Source organism: Sciurus carolinensis, chromosome 10 (genome assembly GCF_902686445.1).
Source record: "Sciurus carolinensis chromosome 10, mSciCar1.2, whole genome shotgun sequence".
NCBI classification, from domain to species: domain Eukaryota; kingdom Metazoa; phylum Chordata; class Mammalia; order Rodentia; family Sciuridae; genus Sciurus; species Sciurus carolinensis.
The window spans coordinates 139889494-139915152 of record NC_062222.1 but is presented as its reverse complement, the minus strand read 5'-3'; the positions used below and the strand labels follow the sequence as shown (position 1 = coordinate 139915152).

The following is a 25659-nucleotide window of genomic DNA, read 5'->3' as shown; positions in this document are numbered from 1 at the left end:
AAGTTTCTGTCTGGTACAATTTCCCCAAACTCCCCAAAAGAATCATAAAGCTCCTAGGAACAAGTTCCGTTGGATCAAAGACATCGGGAAGGTTGTGGTGGTGGCTCAGTAGTAGAGTATGCCTAGCATGTGAGGCACTGGGTTCGATCCCGAGCATCACATTAAAAATAAATTAATAAATAAAGGTATCGTGTCCATCTAAAAAACTAAAAACTAAAAAACTAAAAAATTAAAAATTAAAAAATTAAAGAAAGACATGAAGACCCTGCAGCCTTGGGCTCAGACCGCAGGGCAGTGTTTGACCCACCTCTAACCTGGCCCCCACTTATCTTGCAGCTTCCTGGGAAAAAAGGCCGGTGAAGCCCATGATTCTTCTCTCCTCCCACTGGTGCGGGCAGCACACAGCTCCAACAGCTGCCCAGCTCTCAGGGTCTTCTCTCCCTAGTGCTGGAAAACAGATCACCTCCCGCGGGTCTCAGACTTGCTGGCTGCCAACCATGCCCCTCCCTCTCCAGTCTCTCTGGCTGCTCCTGGACATCCTTTCCAGACCTCTGGCCTCTTCTCCCAACCTCGCCCCTTTTGCTGTTGCTGCTGATCTGCCTGCAAGGCCCATCCTCAGCTCCAACTCCCAGCCCTCTGCCAGGCTGGCTCGCCCTCCGAGGCTCCTCCGAACAGTCCACTTTGCAGTCTGCCTTTGCTTCTGGTCCTGCACTGCCCACCTCGGTCCTCTGTTTTCAGGCTGGACTCCCACCGACATGTCACCCTGCTCTCCACTCATGCTGCGGGGAGCCCTCACAGCTGCCTCACAGCAGAGAAGCTCACAGGCACGACTCCCAGCGCTCAGAGAGCTCAAGAGCTGCGACCAAATGGACTGATGTGGGCAACCAACTCCGAGCCCCGGAGGTGCGATGCCAGGAGAAACAGGCTGGCTCCCACGGGGACTGCAGACATGGCATGCGGATGCTGCCAGCGAAGCGCCACCTTGTTCTGATGCCACACAGCTGGTGCTCCTAATAAACTGCACAAGAACTTGGAAGTTTTTCTGAGAAGCCCTTTCGAAACAGGACAAAACAAAATGAGAAAAGAGAATAAAATGCACCTGTCCTGATCAATCAATATCTTTTTGTTGTCACCAGAGATTAAACTGGAGCGTTTAACCACTGAGCCACATCCCCAGCCCTTTTTATATTTTATTTTGAGACAGGGTCTCACTAAATTGCTTAGGGCCTCACTAAGTTGCCCAGGCTGGCTTTGAACTCACAATCCTCCTGCCTCAGCCTCCCCAGTCCCTGGGATTACAGGTGTGCATCACCGCACCCAGTTCTTTCAACATCATGCTAATAGTAAAATCCACAACTATTTGTTTTGGAAGTAGGATCTTAGTTTAAAAGTACCTGGGAAGGGCTGGGCATGTGGCTCAGTGGTAGAGCACTTGGCTAGCATGTGCAAGGCCCTGGGTTCCATCCACAGTACCACAAAATAATAGTACCATTAATATGGAGCAAAAGTGCATGAAAATGAAAGTCAATCACTGTAACCCATTAAATCAACTAACAAAGAAAATTCATACCATCACATAAGTAGATAATGGAAAAAACATTTGACAAAATCCACCAACACCCATTCGTGATAAAAACTTGGCAAATAGGAAGAAAGGGTACAATCTGAATGTGTTCCCTCCAAAACTCAGGTCTTGTCCAGGTAGCAGTTCTAAGAGTGGGGCCCATGGGAAGCGACTGGCCATGAGGGTCCCTCTCTCCCACCACATGGGCACACCTCCCTCCTGGAGGGCACGGCCAGAGACCCAGAGCCTGCCAGCACTTTAGCCTTGGACTTCCCAGCCTCAAGAATTGAGAAAATAAACCTCTGTCCTTGCAAATCACCTAGTGTGACATCATTTCACGCAGGTTCCCAGGTCCAGCTCTGACTGGGCTAACACTGGGCACCACCGGCCTCAGGAACAGGCTCGGTCTGTTCCTGGACTTCTCCCGACTTCTCTTCCCCTGCTAATTCCTTTTCCCCAGGCAAGTCACAGAAATCTCATCTTAAATCTCATCAAATGTCACCTGTCTGACAAGACCCCCACTGAGAAGCTGTCCTGCCCCTGCCCTCGAGGAAGGCATGCCCAAGGACCTGGTCAGAGGCAGTCTGTCAACCTTTGTGTCCAATCGCATCTCCGCTCGGTCACACCATGCAATGACTCCGTAACCACCCTAAAGGCGGGGCTCAGGAAGCTTCTGGACAGTGGACCCAGGGAGGTTCCAGAGGAGGGTGGACAGAAGTCACCCCTGCACTGGGAAGGTAGCAACCTCAGCTTCACAGAGACCTACACTCCTGCGCTAGGGCCCCTCCAGGCTTCTTTGTTCTTTACAATATCCTCTACGTGCAGGCACCTGTATCCCATCGACTCGGGAGGCTGAGGCAGGAGGGTCTCAAGTTCCAGGCAAGCCTCAGCAACTTAGTGAGGCCCTGTCTCAAATCAAAAAATAAAAGGCTGGGAACGTGGCTCAGTGGTTAAGCAATCCCCAGAACCCAAAACATACACACACACACACACACACACACACATATACGTACATCTCTCCTCTACGTTAAACTTGCAAATGTAAGTATGGTGCTCCTGAGTTCTGGTTCTGTGAGCACGTTAATCAAACCTAAGGAGGGGGCTGTGGGAGTGTCAGTTTATAGCTGGTCAGTCAGCAGTTCCGGTGGCCCAGAACTGCAACTGGGGCTGAAGTGGGCATCTCCACACAGATGGTGTCAGGACTGAGCTGACCCCGCTGCACCCTCTGCAGATTCATGGCTTGCTTGCCCGTGAGCAGTAAGTTCACACCTCCTGAGGCCAAAAAAGCTTCAATGCTGGCTGTCGTGGTAAGAGAGCACAGAAGTTTGTTTCTCTAAAACACACCCAGCATCAAGTATTCTGTTCTACCAGCAAAAATGAACTAAAAAGAAAACTTTCTCAACTTGATAAAGAGTATCTACAAAAACCTAGAGCTAGCATCACATGTACTAGCAAGAAACATGAAGCTCCCCACTACACTCAGGAATGAGGCAAGGATGCCCCTCACCACGGCATGTCAACACGCGGCAAAGCCCAGCTGATGCAATGAGAAAGGAAAGGAAAGAAGGGTCCACAGCCCAGGAAGAAAGAAGTAGAACTGCCTTTGTTCTCAGATGACACAGTCACCTCTGCAGAAGATGTAGAAGAACTGACTGACTCTGGAATAATGAGCCATTATGATGAGATTGTAGAACTGAACACACACAAGTCACCACTTTCCTCTACACCAGCAATGAACAAGTGGAATTTGAAATTAAAAACACAATACCATTTACATTAACACCCAAAAAAATGACTAAGGAATAAATCTAACAAAATATGTACAAGAGCTATACAAAGAAAAGTACAAGGCTCTGAAAGAAATCAAACCCTAAATAACAAGACAGAGTCCCCGTCCGTGCAAAGGAAGGCTCAGTGTTGCCAAGAGCCATTTCCTCCCAACTTGGCATACACAGTCAGTACAATCTCAAACCTCTGAGCCCACTAAAGACACTATAACAAAATGCACAGACCAGGTGGCTTGTGACCAGCAGAAATAGATTACTCACCGTTCCAGCTGGTGTGGTAACTAGTGAGGGCCTGTTTTCTGGTTCACAGATGACCGTGTGTCCTCACATGTTACCAGGGCAAGGAGGAACCGTGGTCTGTTTTCTAAGGAACACTAATCCCATTCCAGGGCAATCTGCCCTCACGCTCTAAGAACCTCCCAAAGGCTTCACCTCCAAATATCACTGCATGTGGAGTAGCTTTTAGCACAATACTTCTGAGAGGACATAAACAGTCTACTTTTTCTCATTTGTGGAAGCTGGAACAAAATAGGGAAAGGAGATGGGGACTCAACTATCATGAAGATACAGGGAAGATCACAGGAGTAGGCAATGGAGGAAGGGAGGAGAGACCAGCAAGGTGAGGAAACACGGAGCGAATTTAACAAAATCACGTCATATGCATGTACAGGTACACCGCAAGGAATTCCACCGATTTGTATACACAGAAAGTACCAATCAAAAATACATAAATAGCCAGGCACAGTGACGCACACCTGTAATCCCAGCATCTTGAGAGGCTGAGGCAGGAGGGTGGCAAGTTCAAAGCGAGCCTCTGCAACTTAGCGAGGCCCTGAGCAATGTAGCCAAGCCCTGTCTCAAAATGAAAAACAGAAAGGGCTGGGGTGTAACTCAAGAGGTACAGCACCCCAATTCGATCCCCAGCACAAAAGGAAAAAAAAGAAATGCCACACAACCCTGAGGTACCCCTGTACACCTATTACAAGGCCAAAATTCAGAACCCAGAAGCCAACGCTGAGGAGGACAGAGAGCAACTCCTGCTCACTGCTGGGGGATGAGAAATGGTGCAGCCACTCTGTGAAGCAGTCTGGTCCTTTCACACACTCACCATGTGATCAGCCGTCATGTCCCTTGGCATATAACCAAAGTGAAAACTTGTGTCCACAGAAAACTTGCCCAGATGTCTACAGCAGCTTTATTCATATCGCCAAAACTTGGACATGTCCCACGTGCCCTTCAGCACGTGAGTGGACGATAAACTGGTGCATCTGTACAAGGGGGTGCTATTCAGGGATAAGAAGCGATGAGCTACCAAGAGACACATGAGGAGACACGGAAGAAACTCAAATGCATTGAGTGAAAGCAGCCAACCTGAAAAGGTCACGCACTGCGTGGCTCTAGCCACGACGGGGCTGCCCAGGCAGCAGAGGGGTGAACAGGCGGGTAGAGGGGGTGAACAGGCGGGCAGAGGGGAGGACAGGTGGGCAGAGGGAGGACAGGTGGGCAGAGGGAGGACAGGTGGGCAGAGGGGAGGACAGGCGGGCAGAGGGGAGGACAGGTGGGAAGAGGGGTCTCCAGGCAGTGACGCTACTCGTGACACCGAGCGTGAACCCCAGTGTCAGCTCTGGACCTGGGTGATCAGGTGCTATGGCAGATTCTCAAGGGGAACCACCGTGCCACCCTGGTGGGACGCTGACATGAGGGAAGCTGTAGGAGCAGGGAAGGGGGAAGACGGGGACGCCCTGTATCCTCTGCTCTATTTTATGTGAACCTAAAGTTGCTCTAAGAAATGTAGCATATCTTTTTAGATGTACAGAAACCAAGCTTAACATGGTACCTCTGAGAACCAACAAAGGAAAAGAAACTTGAGTCTTAAAGTGTAAGTCCTCACTGTTATCTCTCTACTGGTCAGTACACTCTGCACATCACATGGGAGAAAATAAATGGTTCCCAGTTATTCAATCTGAGAAAAGGGCACGAGGCCAGCTCTGGTCAGCTGGGGTGGAAAAGCATGTAAGGACCCCAGCAGGCCTGCACACTCCTGGGCTCCCTGAGCAGTGACTTCTCCTTTCTGGCCCTAAGTTTCCTGGAACTAAAATCAAGAAGGAACCACCCAGCGCACACCTGGAATCCCAGTGGCTTGGGAGGCAAGGGCATGAGGATCCCAATTCCAAGGCCATCCTCAGCAACTAAGCAAGACCCTGTACCAAAATAAAAAATAAAAAGGGGATGTGGTTCAGCAGGTAAGTGTCCCTGGATTCAATCCCCAGGGTCATAAAAAATGGACCCCCATTTCATGAGACCTCAAGGAATCAAATTAACTACCATGGAAAGCACCCAAGTGCCTGAGACAAGGTTTAAATTATGACCTACGCTTACAGCAAATGCTTAGAAGATTTGTATCCAATTTCCCTTGGGCAAAATATCATTGCAGAAAATACTAAAAGGGTTTCTATAAAAATTTTTAATTTGTTTTTTTTAAAAAAATGTTTTTAGTAATTCCAGCACACCAGTAAAAAGTATATAAGGGTTTTCTTGGTTCTTCTCTCTACCAGTAAAATCATATTCTCTCAGAAAGGAGCTTCCTCATATTTCTGTTCCCTATGCATACGAGTGACATGAGCCAATGTCTCACCACTAAAAAGCTCCCAGTGCATCTGCTTTAAAAACAATGACTGCTTTGGCATTCCATCTTACATACTTGAACAGAAACAAAAACTGCTCTTTCTGTGGCCTAAAATTCCAACCTAAGTCAAAAAAGAAGGATTCATACAAAGTTACAGAACAGTTACCAGGGCAGCTTTTGCTTTTTGGTTTGTTCTTTGCAGTGCGTGAATGAACCCTGCACCTTGGGCATCAAGGCAGCCCCTCACACCGCCACCCGCTGTGATATTCGGATGGAATCACAACTGTGCTAGAAAGCTCCAGAAACAAACTCCAAGTTCACAGGACAAGGAGGGGAACCATTTATCAAGCCACAGAAAGGGATGCAGAGCACCACGCCCAGCACACACTGAGGATTCAGGAGGGGGACAACAGCTCCAAAGGTAGGGAAGGAGAACTGTCTGAAAGAATGACCACCAGAACTTCTGCACTGGCTGACCCAGTTTCAGGAAAGGTCACTATTTCTAAACAATTTCCATTCGGATTTTGAAGTAATAGTTTCAGAACAAAACAAAACTGTTCCCCAGCCTTCTACCTTCAGAGCAAGAGGCCGAACTTTCCCTCTTGGACTGGCTTTCATGAGGGACAGAGTGACTGTGAGACGACAGCACAGCAATCTGCACCAGTGACACTCTGTGAATGGTGCGCCACAGAAGCAGGTTCCTGAAGCCAGATCAACCCTGGCGCACAACGTCCTCAGAGCTTAAGTCACAAAACTAGCTTGAGTTAGATAAATAAATACGGAGGTTGGGGGTGAGGCTCATGGTAGAGCACTTGCCTAGCAAGTGTAATGCCCTGGGTGCAATGCCCTGGGTTTCATCCCAGAAAGGCCAAGAAAATAAGAGAGAGAGAGAGAAGAAAATAAACTTAAAGTTACGAGGGAAGCTTAGAATCAAAGAGGTACCCAAAGATGGACTACTAAGTCAAGAGTCAATGGAGGGGCTGGGGTTGTGGCTCAGTAGTACAACACTGGCACATGTGAGACACTAGGTTCAATCCTCAGCGTCACAAAAAATAAATAAATAAATAAATAAAGGGTACTGTGTCCATCTACAACTAAAAAAATTTAAAAAAAAAAAAAAAGAGTGAATTGAGCACAGGCCTGAGGCTGAGGCAGGAGGATCACAAGTTCCAGGTCATCCTCAGCAACTGGGTGAGACCCTGTCTCAAAATAAATAATAAAAAGGGCTGGGGTGTAGCTCAGTGGTGAAGCGCCTCTGGGTTCAATCCCCAGTACAGACAAGAGTCAATGTCACACAGAAGGAGTGATGAAACCTTGGATTCGTGATTGTACTTCAGATCAGACAAAATGAAATGCAAGCTGCACAGTAAGACAGGAGACGCCATCTACACCTAGAGCTCCCTTCTCTGCTCAGCAAAGTCCTAAAGCCACTTACTGGGGCCTCGCCAGCCTACACAGGAAAAGCGGCTCCAGATTCCATTTGAGTCACCTTGTGCAGGTCGCTGGGGATGGTCCCCGTCTCGTCTGGGTCCACCTTTGGGACTTCCTTAATGTGCCGCTGTTACCTCCTCAAATGTCCTCCTTCTCCTGGTCTATGATGGGAACGACAAACACGTGAGCCCCAGAAAAGGCTGTGGCCACCCAGCTCTGCAAGGCGACAGCAAAGTTGATTCAACAAGTCAAGCGCGTCCCTTGCAGTGCGTATAGGGGCCTGGACCGGCAAGATGGATCCGAAGGGCCCCGAAGTATCGGGTCTTGGGCTGCGCCGGGGCCCGGGATGGTCAGAAGGGGTCGCCGGGTGCGGGGGAGTGTTGAGGTATTGGGGGTCCCAGGGCGCGCGGAGGTCCGAGGGTGCACCAGGGTCCCGGGGCTAACGCAGCGTGAGCCGGCAGGGGAGGGGGTCCAGGAGCGCGGGGCCAGGGCAGGTGGGACGGGGTCGCCGGGTGTGCGGTGAGTTTTGGGGTGCTGGGGGCCCCGGGGTGCGCGGGGCTCCGAGGGCGCGCCAAGGACCCAGGCGCGCGGGGCCCTGGGCTGGCGGGAGGGCGTCCAGGGCGCGCGCAGTGCTGGGGTGCCGGGTGCAGGGGGTCCCGGTGTGCGGCGGCGAGGGCGCGGGGCCGGCGCCGACAGCGGCGGAGCGCGGCACGGGCTGCCGGCCGAGCCGCTGGGTACCTGCGCGGCGGGCGGCGGGCGGCGGGCGGCGGCCGAGGTGGGGCGGCGGGGGCCGGCCGCGCAGGCCGCGCTCCTCGCATGGGCTCGACGCGCCCCAGCCGCGGCGGAACAAAACCGCGGCGACGCCCCGCCCCCTCCGGCCGCCCTCATTGGCCGCCGCCGCCGCCGCCGCCGGAGCCGTCAGCCGTCGCCCGCCGCGCGCCGCCGCCGCTCCGTCCCCTCGGCCTCGCCGCCGGGCGGAGCGACGCCGACGCCGGCGCCGCGTGGGCGGAGCCTCAGCGCCCCGCCCCGGGCCCGCCCACCGCCCCGGGGAGCGCGGCGCGCGCAGGCATCCGCCACGCCCCAGGCCCGCCCCCGCCCCGGCTGCGGCCCCGCCCCGTGCGCCGGCGAGCGCGGGGGCCACGTCCTCCCGGCTGGGCGAAGGTAACCTCGGCGACCCGCGGCGGCGGGCGAGGGCGCTGGGCCGGGAGGGCCGGCGCATCCCAGCCTGAGGCCTCCCCGCCTGGGGTCCTCGGGACGTCGCTGGCCCTCTCGCGATCTGCAGCGTCAGCTGCTCTGCGAACTAGGCACTCGGGTGGTGCCAGGGCGACAAAGCGCAGACGAGAGACGATCGGGCCGGTGCCGCCTGCGCCTAGCAGGCCCAGGGTGCCCGGACTTGCCCGGCCTGCCCAGGTGAAGCGCGCCACCCGCGGGTCCCGGGCTCCACGTCCAGCCTCCCAGCCCGGCCGGGTCCACTTTTCTCACTGTTAAGAAGTTCTAAGGACTGGGAAGGAAGCACTCAACTGCCTGTGTTTATAGTTAGAATATTTTTCACATACAAACACCAAAAAAACCAGAGATCAGTGTTTTAAAACAGTCTAATATGTGGGCAGGGTGCAGGACACAAGACCAACACACGTCACAGACAACGACATGGAATTTTTTAGAAAGTGTCACTTTCAACTATCAGGTCCCCGTGAGTGAAATGATAAGGTTGAACCTTTCTGGGAAGGCTACAAAACACAGAGGGCTATTAAAGAACCTGAATGGGACAGTCATGCATGTTCATGGATAACTGTGATTTGGATCTTAATGTCCCCCAAAGGCCCATGTGCTGAAGTCGTGGTCCCCAGCTTGGGGCACAGCTGGGAGCTGGCGGAACCTTCAGGAGTAGAGCCCAGCTGGAGGAGGTAGGACACTGGGGCATGCCCTTGAAGAGGGCATCGGGACTGCTAGCTTCCACCATCATGTACCACAGGCCCAAAGCAACAGGGCCAAACCACAGCGGGGCTGAAACCTCTGAAACCATGGGCCAGGATGAACCTCTCCGTTAAGCTGACTTATCTTAGATATTTTGTCACAGGAATGCAGATAACACAGAGATGGCGGTTTTTCTCCAAATCACCTGTAAACACAAAGCTTTTGGTGATGCTTGCCAAGCTGATGCCAGCATTCATTAGGAAGAACAAATGGCCAAAAGTAATTCCACTCTAAAAACAGCAGGGCGGGAAGTTGCTTGCCTCCCAACTCAGAAGCCACAGTGAGCAGGCAGTGTGGCTCAGCACAGAGAAAGCCCTGAACCAAGCAAGGCAGAGTCCAGAAACAAGCTGCTTCTCTGTGGCCACCTGACCTGCAGAGGGAGCCCTACTGCCAGGGAGGTTGTGGGCTGCGGCTGGTCCAGAGTACCATTGATTCCCTTTGTTTTTGTTTTGGTGACGGTGCTGGGGATTGGACTCAGGTCCAGGCATGCTATGTAAGCACTACACCACTGATTATCCACAGGGAAAGAGCATCAGATCACTACCTCTTGCCTTCCACAAAACCAATCCCAAAGCAATCAAAGCAAAACCTGGAAGAATATCCTTATCTAACTGGAAGCAGGAAGGAAGGAGAGGGAGAGTGTGAGCGTATGTGAGTGTGAGAGAGAGAGAGTGTGTGTGTGTGTGTGTGTGTGTGCGCGCACACACATGGTACTAGGGGATAGAACCCAGGATCCCTTTACCACTGAGCTACATCCCCAGTCCTTTTTATTCCTTTTTGGTTTTTGTTGTTTGGGGTTTTTGTTTTGTTTTGTTTTAGCTTAATAGGGCAGGATTTATTCAAGTGAGAAGAGGCAGAGTTCCCACAGGGCAAGAGGGGATCTGATAGGTTGCCCAGGATTTTAAAATAAGTCACAAAGAAGTGCAAACCAAACAGGAAGATTGATGTGTTTGACCAAATCACACCTTTTTTCTTAGGTACTGAGGATTTGCCTGCAGTAAGTCTAAGCACTTCTGACACTCACCAAGCACTGCAGGCAACACACAGCCATCAGGTGGGGTAATGGGAAGAGGACCGCCTGCTCAGAGGGCAGAGCACCAGGGTCTTGCTGCCAGATGAGCAAGAGGCCACTGTGGCCTCTCCAGCCACAGTGGTGGCAGCACTCAGAGGGTCATTTGGGTCCAGGAGTCTGAGCAACCTGGATGACAAAACAAGGCCCCACTTCAAAAAAACAGTGCCTCTCAAAAGCACGCAAGGTGCTGGCAGGATACCACTAGAGGTGATGTGCCTTCTCTTCAGGAAGAGTACAGGCAGTCACAACTCCCCCTTCTTTTGACTATTTGTAATAAATAATTTTTAATAAGAAAAGCATGTACTTCCAAGTAATGACAGCACCCTGGGACAGGAGGAGATACTCAATGTCTGCCAACGTGTCTGCCCCACAGGGAAAGATGGAAGCCTGCTGGACAGTCAGGAAAGGGCCCAAGTGAGTTGGATGTGAGACCGAGGGTGGACACCAACCCTGGATACGGTCACACAGGTAACCAGGAAACCCAGGGATCCACCCCTTGGCACTGGCCAGCAAAGCAGAGGTGTGTCTGTGCCCCACGCCCAACAACCAGGTTCCACTGAATTCCCTGAAGAAGCTACCCACGAGCAGGCCATGGCTGAGAGCATTCATGTCCCAGGGCACAGGGTGCAGCAGCCACCCACTGGCACCCCTGCCCAGGAGGACACTGGGCAGCAAGGGCTCACCGTGGGAGCAGGGCAGGTGCCAGAAGGCAGAAGGGCCCTGGAAGCCTGAACTCTGCCAAAACAGCTCTTAATTACTGCTTTTAGAAAAGGAGAGAGAACACGCTGGGTGCAATGGCACACCACACCTGTAATGCCAGCAGCTCAGGAGGCTAAGGCAGGAGGATCACAAGCTCAAGGTTAGCCTCAGCAACTCAGTGAGACCCTAAGCAACTTAGCAAGGCCCCATCTCAAAAAGAAAAATAAAACAGGTTGTGGATGTGGCTGAGTGGTAACATGCCCCTAGGTTTAATCTCCAGTACCCCAAAAAGAAGAAAATGATAATAACCACTCGTGGTTCATGAATCAAATAAAAACCCAGGATTCTGAGCCAATAAGAAGTTGAAAAATAGGTGAGGAGAGACCCAGTATGAGTACCCAGACAGAAACCAAGTTCCCAGGCAGGACGCCTGGCTCCATCCTCCTCCTCCTGGGTCCCCCTCCGCAGGGGTTCCAGCTCAGGCACTCAAGCATGTCTGATGGGTTCGCCTTCTTCCTACAGATCAAGCTGTGCCATCTCTGGCCATGACCCCGCAGAGACTGCTGCGACGCTGCCTGGCTGGCCCATGCCCTGGAGCAGGCCATTCTCCACACCAGCAGGAAACGGAACTTCCCAAGAGCACAAGCAAGAAACAGCCATCGTGACCACAGGGGCCACTGATTCCGCGCTTCTCAACTGAGGCAGAGGGATACACACACAACCCAGCAACTGCCGTCTATTCTCCATCTCTGCAGTTTTGCATTTTCAACAATGTTTAGAAAAGAAGTCACACAGAGCCAGGTGCACTGGCACCCACCTGTAATCCCAGTGACTTGGGAGGCTGAGAGTAAGAGCTCCCACCTGGCCCCACCCTCTGAGGTCCCATGGCCCCCTCACAGTGCCACCTGGGGGGCACAGTTAGCCATGTCCACCCACGGCAGTGATGCAGATGCACCCCTCTGCCCACTCAGCCTGCCTGCCTGCGGCCTCGAGGTCTGCTAGGCTCCCCTGCAAGCCTGGCATGCCTGTGTGCAGTCGAGCAGAGCCTGCTCTCCCCTGGCCAGCCTCCATCTCTCAGGGCACTGTGCAGCAGCCAGTGTTGGACCCCACAGGAGCTTTGTGGGATGCGCACTGAGGACTCCAGCATGGAAGGCACATGCAGGTGGCGAAAGTTTTCAGGAGTTAACTTGCTTCCACATGCACAGGTTCCTGATGTCAGCTGTAGGGCTGTTTGGGTGGCTTCTGTAGAACTGTACACGTGGACACGAGCTCTTTCTAGTCTGCAAGCTTCTGATTTCCATCCCCGCCCGTTTTTTTTTCTTTTTTTTTCTTTTTTTTTTTTTTTTGTGGTACTGGGCGGGAACCTGGGCCATGCACTTGCTGGGCAGGTGCTGCACCAGGGAGTCGCATGCCCGGCTCACTCCTGACTTGCACTGCAGCAGCCAACCACGTCCTGCTGCCTCCTTTGAGTTGCTCTCTGCTGTCTGCTGCTCTGCCATGGCTGCTATCCTTCTAATGGCTGGGCTGTCAAGTTCTGCCCTTTGGGGTTAGGGTTGGACACACTCACACAGCCTATATGCACAGGACCCTACTCCTTAAATCTGAGTGGGATTTGACCTTTTTTTTTGGTACTGGGCACTGAACCCAGGACTGCTCTACCACTAAGCTACAATTTTTTCTTTGGAACCAGAGATTGAACCCAGGGACACAACCACTGAGTTGCATTCCCAGCCCATTTTTATATTTTATTTAGAGGTGGTCTCACTGAGCTGCTTAGGATCTCACTTAGTTACTGAGGCTGGCTTTAAACTCGTGATCCTCCAGCCTCAGCCTCTAGAGCTGCTGGGATATCAGGTGTGCACCACCACGCCAAGTTTCAAGATTCTTAAACATAAAGTTATGTTTATATGCCAAGTCAGGTTCAAAGCCAAAAGGCCAACGCACCAGTCTGCACAGCGCTTGATGCAACTTGCCCATGCAGGGGAATGAAAGATCCTAAAACCCATCAGCTCATCAGAAGAGATGCCCACCAGGGTCCAGAAAGCCCCAGGTGGCTAATTGGTTCAGGCAAGTGACTCACCTGGGAGACTCAATGGACATCTTCCTACCAAAGGGAGGGAGGAGTCAGCAACCTGGTGGCAGAATTGCTGAGACAGGATCCTGACAGCAGCCAGAAACAAAGAGCTGCACAATACATAAGGAGAAAGCAAGTCAAGGGACATGGGATGACAACCTGATAAGATGACCCCATCTACACATGGAGACAGGAAAATGACTCACCAATGGGATGAGATAGCAATCAGTCTGGGACTGTGAAGAATTAATCATGCTGGACTAACTTAATTTAGTTCTGACACTTCTTGGTTCAATGTACAAGAGTCAAGAATAAAGACGACTTGATCCTAGCCTGTTGGTTATTTGTAACACTCATAGAGAAAATACTAGATTATGTTCACACAGTAAGAGGCTAGAGCTGAAGGCTGAAGATTGATTTCCTTGGCGCTCAAGAGCCTTCCAAGAATTTAAATGTGCAGCAAAAGCCAGGAGCTGGAAACTCTTCCTAACCCATGTCCCTGTCATGCACCAGGCCTCCCCAGCTACCCACCCAACTCAGGAAAGCCCAAGTCACCCTGAAGCACCCCCCACAGCCCTGGCCTCATCATTACCCAGCTGCCTTGCCCTGGTCTGAGACCACCCTTGCCAAAATGGAGGATATACACACCCACCACACTGAGGCCTCCGAGTTCCATTTTGATCACAGCAACAGCAGTGCAGGGGGTGGCAGCAGTCGCTACTCAGCATGGCGAGGCTTCCACCTACAGCACACCAGGCCGAGTTCCTTTTTCTGCCCCACTGACACATGCTCCTGGGCCCCTGGTCCACAGCAACTGTACAATCCAGCCAGCAGGGGATGTGGGCAGTCGCCAGCTAGGCTTGGCACCGAGCATGATGACCCTCCAGGTTTCTGGCTCTGCCCTCCAGGTCTTGGCCCACCAAGGTGTGTGTGCAGCTGGGGTTTTCTCAGTCTGCTTCCTGCCAGGGGATCTTGAGGGTCTAGAGGTCTTCTTCCATTCCCACTGCCTATCCCCCTTCCAGTCCAGGGCTCCTGCCACACTACCTCTTCCAGGAATTTGTGAGACCTGACTCTTCCTGGCGTTCACTAGAGCCACATCCATCTCTCTTCCAGATGAGCCCTCTGGATCCTAGGCTTCCACAGGACAAGCTCATGAGCTTAGCAGACCAAGGATTTAACAGCCATGCCCTCAGCTTCAGCCCAAACCATCCTCTGGCTGATGTTTGCCACTCGTTTAACTTCACCTTCTTTGCCACCAGTAGAGGCTGAAGACTACACTGCGTATGTTCAACAGACCTTCAATTTATCAATGCCCATTCTCGTCCGGGCAGCAGAAGTCAGGAGGTGGTCAGCAAGCAGCCTAGAGCTGTGATCAGGAGCAAGTGGAGCTCAGCGCCTCCAACCCTACCACTATCTGAGGTGGCAGTCTGCTGCTCCCAAGCCTCTCAGTTTCTCCATTTTAGAATTTCACTGCAGCCTGCACACTACACTCCTATCTCAGAGTTCGACACTTGCTGCTTTCTGAGGGGTGACAAGTTGTTCAAGTGCCCCCTCACAGACACCCCCCTGTGCTTTTATCCCAATCTGACCTGAATGCAGCCTCACCCCCATCAGGGCAGCCTCCCATGCCAGAACCAGGACTGCCAAGGTCCCCTCACCAGGTGGCACAAGCAGGGACTCAGGTCAGCACTCACATAGCACTGGGTTGTTCTCTCAATACCAGGCTCCCCTCCCTGAGCACCACAACAGAATCTCAGGGACAAAGTCATCAGGGTAGTAAGTCCATCCAGCAGCGTCTTAGATTGGTTACGAGGTTTTTTCCTTTTTATTTTTGCAACATCATTCCATACAAAAGCAATGAAAACACAAGTTTTAACAAGTTTACAATTGAATATCATCTGTACACATTATCATTTACAGCAATTTTACACGGTCGATTAACTGATTGTAAAAAACACTCTTTCTAAATCTGTTGCCTTAACTGTTTCATCAGTTAAGACCCTACACCTAGTGCTATTTACAAGTACCAAATTAAGACTTTAACTTACATAAAACCCTTTTATTAATTTAACATCTTTGTTCAGAGCTCTGTATGGTAGGGAAGAAAAACTACTCCTATTGATAAAAGACCTGAAAATACATTTCCACAAAAATTATCGGCTGTCTCACCCTGAAAATACTTTGTCAGGTACCTTCAAAGAAAAACCACCCTAAATTGGTCCTGTGAACACATGGTTAAGGCCACAACCAGCCCATCTGACGAGCATGACTGAGAGTCTGAGGTTGCTGGGGGAAACCAGTTCACCGGCACTGGTCCTTCTACTTGGGAGTGGTACCATCACGCACCGGAGGTTGCTCAAGACTGCTTCACCACCAGTATTTCTTGGATTCAGCGCCATTTACAATTTAAAACATGCAAAACACTCACTATACACAAAATTAATGTTTCTAAGAAAGTAAGGCAAGAACAACAACTCATTCTAAGACCGTGAACTGCTGACAGACACCACCCAGCTACCAGTGCACATCGCAGGTCGGCATGTTTAGCAGACCTCCAGCTGGCCAGGAGGTGGCACCTGCTTCTCCTGGTGGCCACCAGGTGGCAGTCAGCTCATAGCCGAGAAGTCTTTCAAGGGTTCAGTTAAGCAAGCTTCCAAATCAAATTCGTCCTCCACTTGGCAGTCCACGTGCCTGACTTTGGTGGGTGTGCCAGCATACATGTCCTAGGAGACACAAGCACAGATCGTGTCTGTCCGTCAGAGAGGCAGGCTTGCTGGATTCCAGTGTACATCAGACCTTATTTTAGCCAGAAGCTTCAAATTCCTGCCCACCAACTATCTACCCACCCCTGGCCCAAGGAATACCTGAGCATGGCTGCCTCAGCTAACAGGAGCTGCTATGACCAAGACATCTGTGACCCGTGAGGGTATGACTCTTCAATTAGAATTTTTCTTCAAAAGTTTAACCAAAAAGGGAAAAATTTAAGCCAGCATAGTGGCACATGCCTGTGGCCCCAGCAATTTGGGAGGCTGAGACAGAAGGATTGCCAAGTTCGAGGTCAGCCTCAGCAATTCAGTGAGACCCTGTCTCAAAAATAATGAGTGGAGGTGTGGTTCAGCGGTAAGGCATCCCAGGTTCAATCCTCAGTATTTAAAAAAAAAATACCATCATGATTTGAGATGGGATGGTTTAGGTCTGAAATGTCCCCCGCAAAGGCTCACAGGCTGAAGGTGTGTTCCCCAGGGCAGCAATGTTCAAAGGCAGGGATGAGGAGGCTCTCATCTCATCAACCAGTTAATCCCCTGGAGACTCTTTAATTGGATGGTATTACTGGGAAGTGGACACACCCTGGAAGCGAGTACCTGGTCCTAGGGCCCCTCCTCTTCCCCTTCCCCCACTTTCTGCTTTCCTGATGCCGTGAGCTAAGCAGTTTTCCTCCACCAAGTCTTTCCACCATGTTCTGCCTTTCCTCAGGCCCAAAGCAATGAAGCCAGCTGAACATGGACTGACACCTGTGAAACTATAAGCCAATGAAATCTCAGTTTCTTTCAGGATTTTGTCACGAGGACAAAGTCTAACAAGGTGTACTTCTTAAGAAGTAATCAGGGCTGGGGAGATAGCTCAGTCGGTAGTCGTAAGGCCAGGGCTGGGGATGCAGCTCAGTAGCAGAGCACTTGCCTGACACGTGAGGCCCTGGGTTCCATCCTCAGCACTGCATAAAAATAAATAAAATCAAGGTATTGTGTCCATCTACAACTAAAATAAATAAGTAAAGGCCCATGGACAACTAAAAAATATTTTAAAATAAACAAACATCATTTTGCTGTTCCTCTACTGGACATCTGTGTCACCTACTTATCACAACCAGATTGTGTGGTGTACAAATGGCATCTCACCAGGGAACAGGCAGGACAAGGCAACTCTGGGCTTGGTTTATATGTTCAAATATGGAACAGGGACTTATATAAAGCACAAACTGCTCAAGTGTTTATGTTTGAGCCTTTCACCTGTTTTTTACTTGCAACTCTGAATATTTCCATATGATAATATTGGGTAGTCTCTGTTATAAAAACAATCTTTTTGGACTGGAGTTGTGGCTCAGTGATAGAGAGCTTGCCTGGCATGTATGAGGACCTGGATTCGATTCTTAGCACCACATATAAATAAAATCAAAGATCCATTGACAACTAAAAAAATATTTTAAAAAAATAATTTTTTCATTATAAATTGCATTCATGGGGTTGGGAAGATAGCTCAGTCGGTAGAGTGCTTGCCTTGCAAGCACAAGGCCCTGGGTTTGATCCCCAGCACCACAAAAAAAAAAAAAAAAAAAAAATTGCATTCATGCAGCAAAGTCTGAAAAAAAAAAGAACATGTTTCCAATCATTAACCACAGAACTGGAGACGAGGCAATCTGTGCACTACCTTTAAACAATTTCTCCCTTGAAAATCTAACTTTAAAAACCCCAGACAGCCAGGCGCAGTGGTGCACACCTGTAATCCCAGTGGATCGGGAGGCTGAAGCAGGAGGATCTCAAGTTCAAAGCCAGCCTCAGCAACCTAGCAAGGCCCTAAGCAACTCAACAAGACCCTGTCTCTAAAATACAAAAAAGGGCTGGGGATGTGGCTCAGTGGTTAAGTGCCTGAGTTCAATACCTGGTACACAGAAAACAAAACAAAACAAAACAAAAACAAAACCCAGAGACAGCATTTCCCCGTCTAGTAACATTCAGATGATTTCTATGCTACCAGTTCCCTAACATAAGAGAGACACCACCTGCAGCTCAATACTAGTGACAACGCTCACATAGATGTGGGATTCAGAAGGCAAAGGCCTTTTACTACAAATGGAAATGGCAGGACTCTTCAGTTGGACGATCCAAAAGCCTAACTTAAGGTTACTCTCTCAGAACTCAATCTTATGATCAATCTCACATTTCAACAACGGGATCCACAGTAAAGAGTTCCTTGCTCTTATGCATTAGAACCAAACTTCAGCTCTAAATTCAGTTTATAAAGTGGTTATATCACCAACAATTCATCTGAAACATCCAGGCAAAAAGATGTAACTAAAGAAAGTACTTACAAAGTTATCCTGTGAGCTCGTCTGGGACTCAGAGCTGCTTTCAGTGGATTCAGTCTCCATTTCCCCAAGGTCTACAGGGTGTCTGTGAAATGAAATCCAACAAGGCTTGAGAGAGCCAGGACAGGATGGGGGCAGTGGCACGTACCTATGATCCCAGCTACTTGGGAGGCCGATTATTAGGTTAGCCTCAGTAAGTGAGCAAGACCATGCCTTGAAATTTAAAAAGGAAGGAAGGAAAGAAAGAAAAGGGGGTTGGGGCCTGAAGATGAAGCTCAGTGGTAGAGTGCTCCTGGGTTCAATTCCTAGTACCAAAACAGCAACAACAAAAAAACACCCCAATGGGGAAGATAACTAAACTAAACTTAAGAACTCTTCATAAGTGATTGACTTTTTTTTGTTGGTACTATGGATTAAAGCCAGGGCCATGCATGTTAGGTCAGTGCTCAATCGCCAAGCAACATCCCCAGCCCTCACTCAAATACTTCTGAGGATGTTTATCTTTTAAGGCAATAGACAAAACCACCACACAGTCTTAAGACTTACTGAACACTATCTCTTCTAACTCCAGAAGGTAAATCCAACCCAATAGGCAAACTCCTCCCCACAATTTTCCCCACAGTCCCATGACTGGGGGACACCAAGCTAAGCCCTGAGAGTCAATCACTCTGCTCTGAGAACTTCCAGGAAAACCTGTCACCAGTGACACACAGCTCTCAGTCACTATGCCAATCAGAGAAACAGAACTAGAACGCAACAAAGACATACATTTCTTGCAAATCACACCCTTCTTCAGGTGGAGGGTCCCAAAAGTGCAGAGCCACCTTCCAGAGCTTGATCTGCTGGTCCCATGACCGCCGGCTGTACTTCTTAAATTTGTTGGGGGTCTTGGGATGAATGCCAGGTTGTCGAAGGTGTCTGTAGGAGAGCAAGGTCACCTCAGCACAGGCCTCTCACATTTCACATTAACTAGGTTAACCAGACTTTGAGACTAGCACTATTTGACAAAGTACAGATCAACTGAGTCTACAAAATGAGCCATGTATAAAGAAGCATGATTTCTTTAAATTTTACTACTCATTTGCAATCTATTCCAGAAAAGTAAATGTTAATCTTGATGCTACAAAAAATTTCATGAAAATTCAGCTTTTTCTGTATCCATCTGTATCTGTGCTTGGTAGAGTAGAGGCAAGGGCATGCTGCCTAAGAGAAAGGAGGGTGATAAGACAATTTTTCTCTAGTTAGATCTTTACAATCTTTACAAACTCCCTTTCCCCACTGTATATTTTAATAACTATCTGTAAGACTGGTAGAATTGGTGAGAACGAATACTACCTAACATTTAAAAACACAAAAGTGACTACTATTATCATTTTGGGTACTTTTCAGATACCAATCTATTCACTTTGATTTGCACACAAGTTCCTATGAGTCACTGACGGGCAGTTCTCAGCAATGCCCAGGTCTGATTCAGGAAGTGCCAAGAAGGCAAGACTACCTAGGGACCTCTTTAATATAGCGATCATAAGCAATAGTGTTCTTTCCGTAGTTGATCTGCTTCTGTCTTCGCATCAGAACACTTTCATCTGTCTCCACATCAGCTGGCACTGTAGACATTGACTCTTTTGAATCAGAACTGAAAAAAAAAAACAGAAGATTGAGAGAACAGCCTGGCATATAAAATCATCATGTAATCTGTGCCAAGAAAGTGCTGGAATAGCAACCTCTGAGTTCCAAACCATATTAATCCCAGAACCTTTGTACATTTGGGGATTCAGTACATAACACACACTATTTCAAATCAGTGAGGAACAGACTAATCAATAAGTGCTATCAGGACAATCTGCAATTTAGTTATTTTTTTCATTAACAAATTACAAAGAAATGTTTACACAACATGTACCTTCCTGATGATGATTTCCGCTCTCTTCCAAAGTCATTTATAAGGAGTTTTCTTTTATATCTGAGAACAAAAAAAACAGTGTTGTTTCTTTAAAGGTCTAAAATATAGCAATGCTTCTAGAGTTGAGAGCCACCAGGAATGAAGCCTCCTTCCGGGACAGTGAGAACACTGTTTTTTTACACAAAACCAACCTCAATTATGTCATCTTATAAAATAAAGGTAATCTGCCAAGATGGTGGTTTAGAGCAACCAGATGTTAAGAAAACCACCCTACAACACACGAAGGATCTCGAGGCCAGAAGGAAAACCCTTGACAGCATCATCAGCCAGATCCAGCACTCTCAGTCAGACAGTCAATCCCACTCTTCCCTTGCATCCTCATCAGAGGTGGCTAACACATCTGTTCCCATCTACTTGTCACTTGTCAACTAAAACCCACTTGATTCAACATACTTCAACAAATCAAGTCACTCAGTCGTCCGGCTTTGGGTTGGATGGTATGTAGCAAAGGAGAGGAGGAACTATAAACGCTGATAATATAATCAAGGGGATTTAAACAATGGTCCTATTATCTGAATGTAATCAGTCAAGGAAGGGAACAATCTTGTGCCTAACAAACAGGCTGAAGACCAAGCCAAGGAAGGCATTCATCAAGAGCATAGTTCCTCACCTGGGCCTTGGTGTTACCCACAATGATGACAGTAAATGGCTATGGAGCTGGGACTGAGGGTGCAGCTCAGTGGCACCATATTCCCTACCCAGCACCACATAATGTGGGTCACCACTAAGGCACTGGAAAACAGTCCCAGGAGATCCTGATGCTGTGGTCTGGAAAACAGATTTTTGAGAACCACTGCTCTAAGGCACACCTTGAATTGAGTGCAGGATTCAAAATCCATAAGAACATATTAAAGTGGTCTAAAATGCATACCTTGCAATTTCTTTGTTAACTCTGGTCCTCATCTCATCTTCTTCAACTGCATTGGCCCAGTCTGAACACCGAGAACGGGGCTTAGGGCCTTCAGGAGTGGTAAAGCTGCAATGAAATAGAAACCTGCATTTGACCTCAAAGTACTTTCAGTTTCCTTTCACACTGTCAGGAAACATTCAGAGGCCAAGCAGCAGAATGCCAACAAAACATGCTTCTGGAGTTTAATTAGACGCAAAAGAACCTCTACTCTGTAACTGACTAGTTCACTGAGTTTGGACAATTCTCTAAAAGCCTTTCTGGGCTCCATTAGATGATTTCTGCCCACCAACCTTGTGTGAACACTGGTTAACAATGGGGACACATCCACTGAACGAAGAGGAAAAGTCAACAAGGCACTGTCTTGTCTCACAGTAGTGAGGACACCTACTATAGTTTATTCTTAAAACTGCAAAATGAGAAACCATTTTCTCATGATTTTATAAAAAAAGATCTCAGATAACATGCTTAATGCTATCCATGCAGTGACCAGCACACAGTAAGAATCAAGAGGCCTGGCTACTGTTTTCCTTTCAAGCACACATGATTCAGAACCCATTACACACACAATTAAATCATGGATGTAAGCATACGGGTCAGAGCCCTTGCTGCACTAGGGCCAACCACAGTTAAGTGCACACCTACAGTTGAGTCAAACTTAACCCAAGAGCTCAGTTCTATCAAGGTTTTGTGCCAAAAATCCTGGCAGTCAAAGCTTTTGACATGTCTTATTTATAGATTAGATGTAAACTTGTGTCTTTACTTTTCCTTCCCAACTTTTCTTTTTTATTTTTATTTTTTAAAGGAACCGGGGCTTGAACTCAGGGGCACTCAAATCACTGAGCCACATACCCAGCCCTATTCTGTATTTAATTAGAGACAGGGTCTCACTGAGTTGCTTAGCACCTCACTTTTGCTGAGGCCAGCTGGCTTTGAACTCCAATCCTTCTGACTCATCATCCAGAACCGCTGGGATTACAGGTGTACACCACTGTGCCCAGCTCCCCACCAACTTTCTAATGGCCTCTGTTGGTCTATCAAAACTGGACAGTAAAAATTTCAACAACAAATAAGTAATGTTATGTGTTACAGTGGCAAACCAACTGGCATGCTTTGAAAAATATAACTGCAATAATAACTCATTCATGTAACTATCTGCCCTCCTAAATCACCCCTGAGAACCTTAAGGTGGATTTTAAAAATGGTTGGGAAAGTCTGAAAACAAATAGGTAATAAAGTGCAATTTAAACTGACTCAATAGCTGTATTATAGATAGAGTACAGCAAACGGAGGCTTGTATACGGTTAGACAGCAAAGCCCCCAAATGGTGTAGCAAGAGGTTCAGGTCTGGGTCTCCAGACCCCCCAACAAGGACAGCTTAAAGGGTATGCACAAATGACCTTATGCAACCTCTCATATTTTGGTACCTTTTTTGATGCCAAAGCCCATTTCTTAGAAGAGGCAAATCATGTGCCCAATCTACCCCACTGGGAAGGAAAGCCCACTGTGAACCAACTTCTTCCCAAAGGAACTGCTTCTTGCCCTACCCCAACAAGACTAGCGTGAAGTTGCAGCTAATTCTACGTGCCAGGTATCTCCAGGCATTCCCACACAGCACAAACATCAAGTGCAACGGCCCAGAGACAGAAGCTTTCCTTTTAAATTGGCAGAATAAGGCTGCGCATCTGACCTATCTGCTAGACAGTTGCGGTTCACATAACAGGCCATCTAGACGTTGTAAGGATTAAAGAGGAAGGGTTTAGAGCTTGATCTCAGTAAGGTTTAGTTGCCTCCCGTTTCTACCTAGTCTAGGACTAGGTAGGATTCCCACTCACACCCCTCTCCCAAGTCTTTGAAGGTCATAAACATCATCTGTACGTACTATGCACCCTCTAGTCTAGTCCCTGATTCCCTCCCCACAGGAGGTCTGCGCACCCCCACCCTCTCTATCTGGGCAAATGACTCTACAACCAACACAGGAGCCTAGAGGCTCCAGCCACCTTGACTCCTCTTTCCTCTAGCCCCCAGGCCATCAACGAGTCCTCCAGGTCTGCCTTCAAAAGCCCACCCTATACCAAGGGCTCCCCACCACCTCTGCCGCCCCATCTGGCCAAGTCACCCTGTCCTTCCACAGAGTTCAGTGGCGGCCTTTCCCTGTCCTCTGGCCAGCTCTCACTCAGGCCACACATCCCCACCTGAAAGCCTGGAACAAAATGTGGTACAGGGATCACTTCCCGTTTCATCCCAGGGTCCCTCGAGAAATCCTCCCCGAGCGACCCTTCACCAGCTCGTTCTCTTCTGAGACTCCGCGTCCCTCCGGGTTTCCCAGTTCCCGGCCGTCCCAGCCCAGGAGACACTGCCAGCGCACGTCTGGGCCACGTGGACACGAGGACACCGCTCACCAAGTGGCAAGACCGCGGGGCTGGCGGGGTGGCCGCGGCGGGCGCCTGGGCCCCGCCGACCCCCGGCGTGACGCCCCCCACCACAGCCGCCCCGCGCGAGGCACGGCCAAGTGCTATCCAGCCGCTCCCCGCGGGGCTCGCCGGCGGCGCCCGCTCCGGCCGGAACCCGCTCCGCCGCCACCCCCGCACGCGCGCCCGGCCGGAAGCCCGCCGCCCCCGGCGCCGCCCGACGGGGCGCAGGGCCCAGCCGCGGCGCCCACCTCTCGGGCCTGCGGTCTTCGGCCGGGCGCTGGTCCTCCTCCGCGTCCGCGGGCTTCCTGCGCCGCCCGTCCGCTCTGCGCTTCCGCCCGAGGCTCCATCTCGTAGGGGACGGCGGGCTATGGAGACAGAACGGCGCCCGGGTCAGCGGCGAGGCCCCGCCCCGCACGCGGCCAGGCCCGGACACGCCGCCCCGCACACCCCGCCGTCGCACCGACCGCCCCGGGACCCCGCCGCGGGCCGGCTCACCTGACGCCTCGGTCGCGGCGGCTCCCGTAGGCAGGCGGGCTTCGCGGCCGGCAGGCCATGGCGGCAGGGAGGGCGGCGGCGTGCTCGGCGCCGGCGCGACGGGCTGTGCGCGCGCCCCGCCCCCAACCGCCCTTTTGTGCGCACCGCCCCGCCCTCGGCGCTCCCGCGCGCGCGGGCCCGGAGAGACCACCAGGTCCGCGGAGGCGGGGGAGCCCGGCCCCGGTGCTTGCGCCTTGCGGGTAGACAAGGCTCGGGTCCAGGCCTTCGGGCCGGGCGGAGACGCGGGACCTCGCCCCCGGAGGCTGCCGCCCGGGAAGGTGAGCCGACGCGTCCTGCCTGGCTGAGGATAAGCGGAGGAACGGATTGCCCCCCTCTGGCTTCGAGACGGCCGGCTCCGCGGTAGCTCGGGTGCTGATTGGTCGCGCCTTCGCGGGCGGAAGGGTCTTGGCGGGAGATTCGACGCGCGCGCCGCGACCACACGGAATGGGCGGAGCGATCTGCACTTGGTTTTCCCGGAGGGCGCTTTAATGATTGGTCCGGACCAAGGGAAGAGACTCTGATTGGCTTGGTGCAGGCGGGGCGCGTCTCCGCGCTCCCGGGAGCCCGGAAGCCACGGCCCAGCTTCGGTCTGCGTTCTGTTGATTTAAGCCACTGAAAGTTTGGAGGCTGAGGCAGGGAAGATCCCAAGCTCGAAGCCAAACTCAGCAACTTAGCGAGACCCTGTCGCAAAGTAAACAAGAACTGGGGATGTAGCTCAGTGTTTGCGCAGCCCTGGATTCTATCCCTGGTACTAGAGCGAAAAAAATAACAGCTTTAGCGTAGGCTCAGGCAGCAGCGATGGGCGAACCCTACTACGCGTCCTCAGGCGCACACCTGCCACCGCCTGCCCGGCTTGCTTCACCGAGGCTTTGGGCTCCTGTTCTAGCGCCCACGGGCGTGGTGCAGGCGGCTTTCAGAAACCGACCCACCCTGTACCCAGCCCGGGGCCCCAGCAGACCTCACCCTGAACCGACCTCCGCAGATCGCGAGCGGGTTCCGCCCAGTAGCAGAGAGAGCAGAGGTCAAAGAGCCTGAGCTCAGGGCTGGGGTTGTGGCTCGGTGGTAGGTGCTTGCCTAGCATGTGTGAGGCACTGGGTTCGATCCTCAGCACCACATATAAACGAAATAAAGGTATTGTGTCCATCTACAAATTTAAAAAATATATATATATATAAAGAGGCTGAGCCCAGTTCCAGAGCCCTTTCGCCACACTCTGGAAGAGCTAGGCTTCAGCATCTGCGGTCCAGGGACAGCCTTGGTGCCCCATGCCTGGGCCCTCCATTTCCAACTCAAGGTCATCCCCAGCCTAGGGCAGGTGAACCTCACCACCTGCCTCCCCTCAAGGTCCTAACCAGGAACACGTTTATTCCTTCTTGTTCTGAACAAAACATTGCACAAGGGATCAGTTTGAGATGTTCTCCCAATATTCTCCAGCCACCCCTCCATCTGTGACAAAAGCTTGGTCTCTTTTGGCACTGAGGATTGAACTTGGGAGCACTTTACCACTGAGCTACATACTCATCCCTTT

The 25659-nt window shown here is 50.6% G+C and overlaps 1 protein-coding gene across 2 annotated transcripts; it reads right to left on the bottom strand.

Moving 5' to 3' along the window:
* Nucleotides 1–15034: 15034 nt before the first annotated feature.
* Nucleotides 15035–24575, bottom strand: Slbp (stem-loop binding protein). 2 transcript variants are annotated; one of them, XM_047567496.1, is made up of 8 exons: nucleotides 24093–24570; nucleotides 23846–23962; nucleotides 21148–21252; nucleotides 20217–20276; nucleotides 19812–19949; nucleotides 19082–19231; nucleotides 18317–18398; nucleotides 15035–15953 (listed from the first exon to the last, which is right to left on the bottom strand). In XM_047567496.1, exons 1-8 carry the CDS (start codon nucleotides 24149–24151, stop codon nucleotides 15837–15839), a joined length of 828 nt encoding a protein of 275 aa, XP_047423452.1. In that variant the 5' UTR covers nucleotides 24152–24570; the 3' UTR covers nucleotides 15035–15836. The 2 variants fall into 2 exon arrangements, with proteins under 2 accessions (XP_047423452.1, XP_047423453.1); XM_047567497.1 differs by lacking the exon at nucleotides 15035–15953 and adding an exon at nucleotides 16007–16942 and having other exon boundaries at nucleotides 24093–24575.
* Nucleotides 24576–25659: the final 1084 nt, after the last annotated feature.

Bases quoted from the DNA above. Each gene is read 5' to 3' on its own strand.
- Slbp (XM_047567496.1), bottom strand. From the start codon at position 24,151: ATGGCCTGCCGGCCGCGAAGCCCGCCTGCCTACGGGAGCCGCCGCGAC. The intron at 20,277-21,147 runs GTATGCATTTTA...TTTTGTTCTCAG, and splicing joins GTTAACAAAGAAATTGCAAG to ATATAAAAGAAAACTCCTTA. The intron at 15,954-18,316 runs GTAAGTACTTTC...TGTGTCTCCTAG, and splicing joins CGAGCTCACAGGATAACTTT to GACATGTATGCTGGCACACC.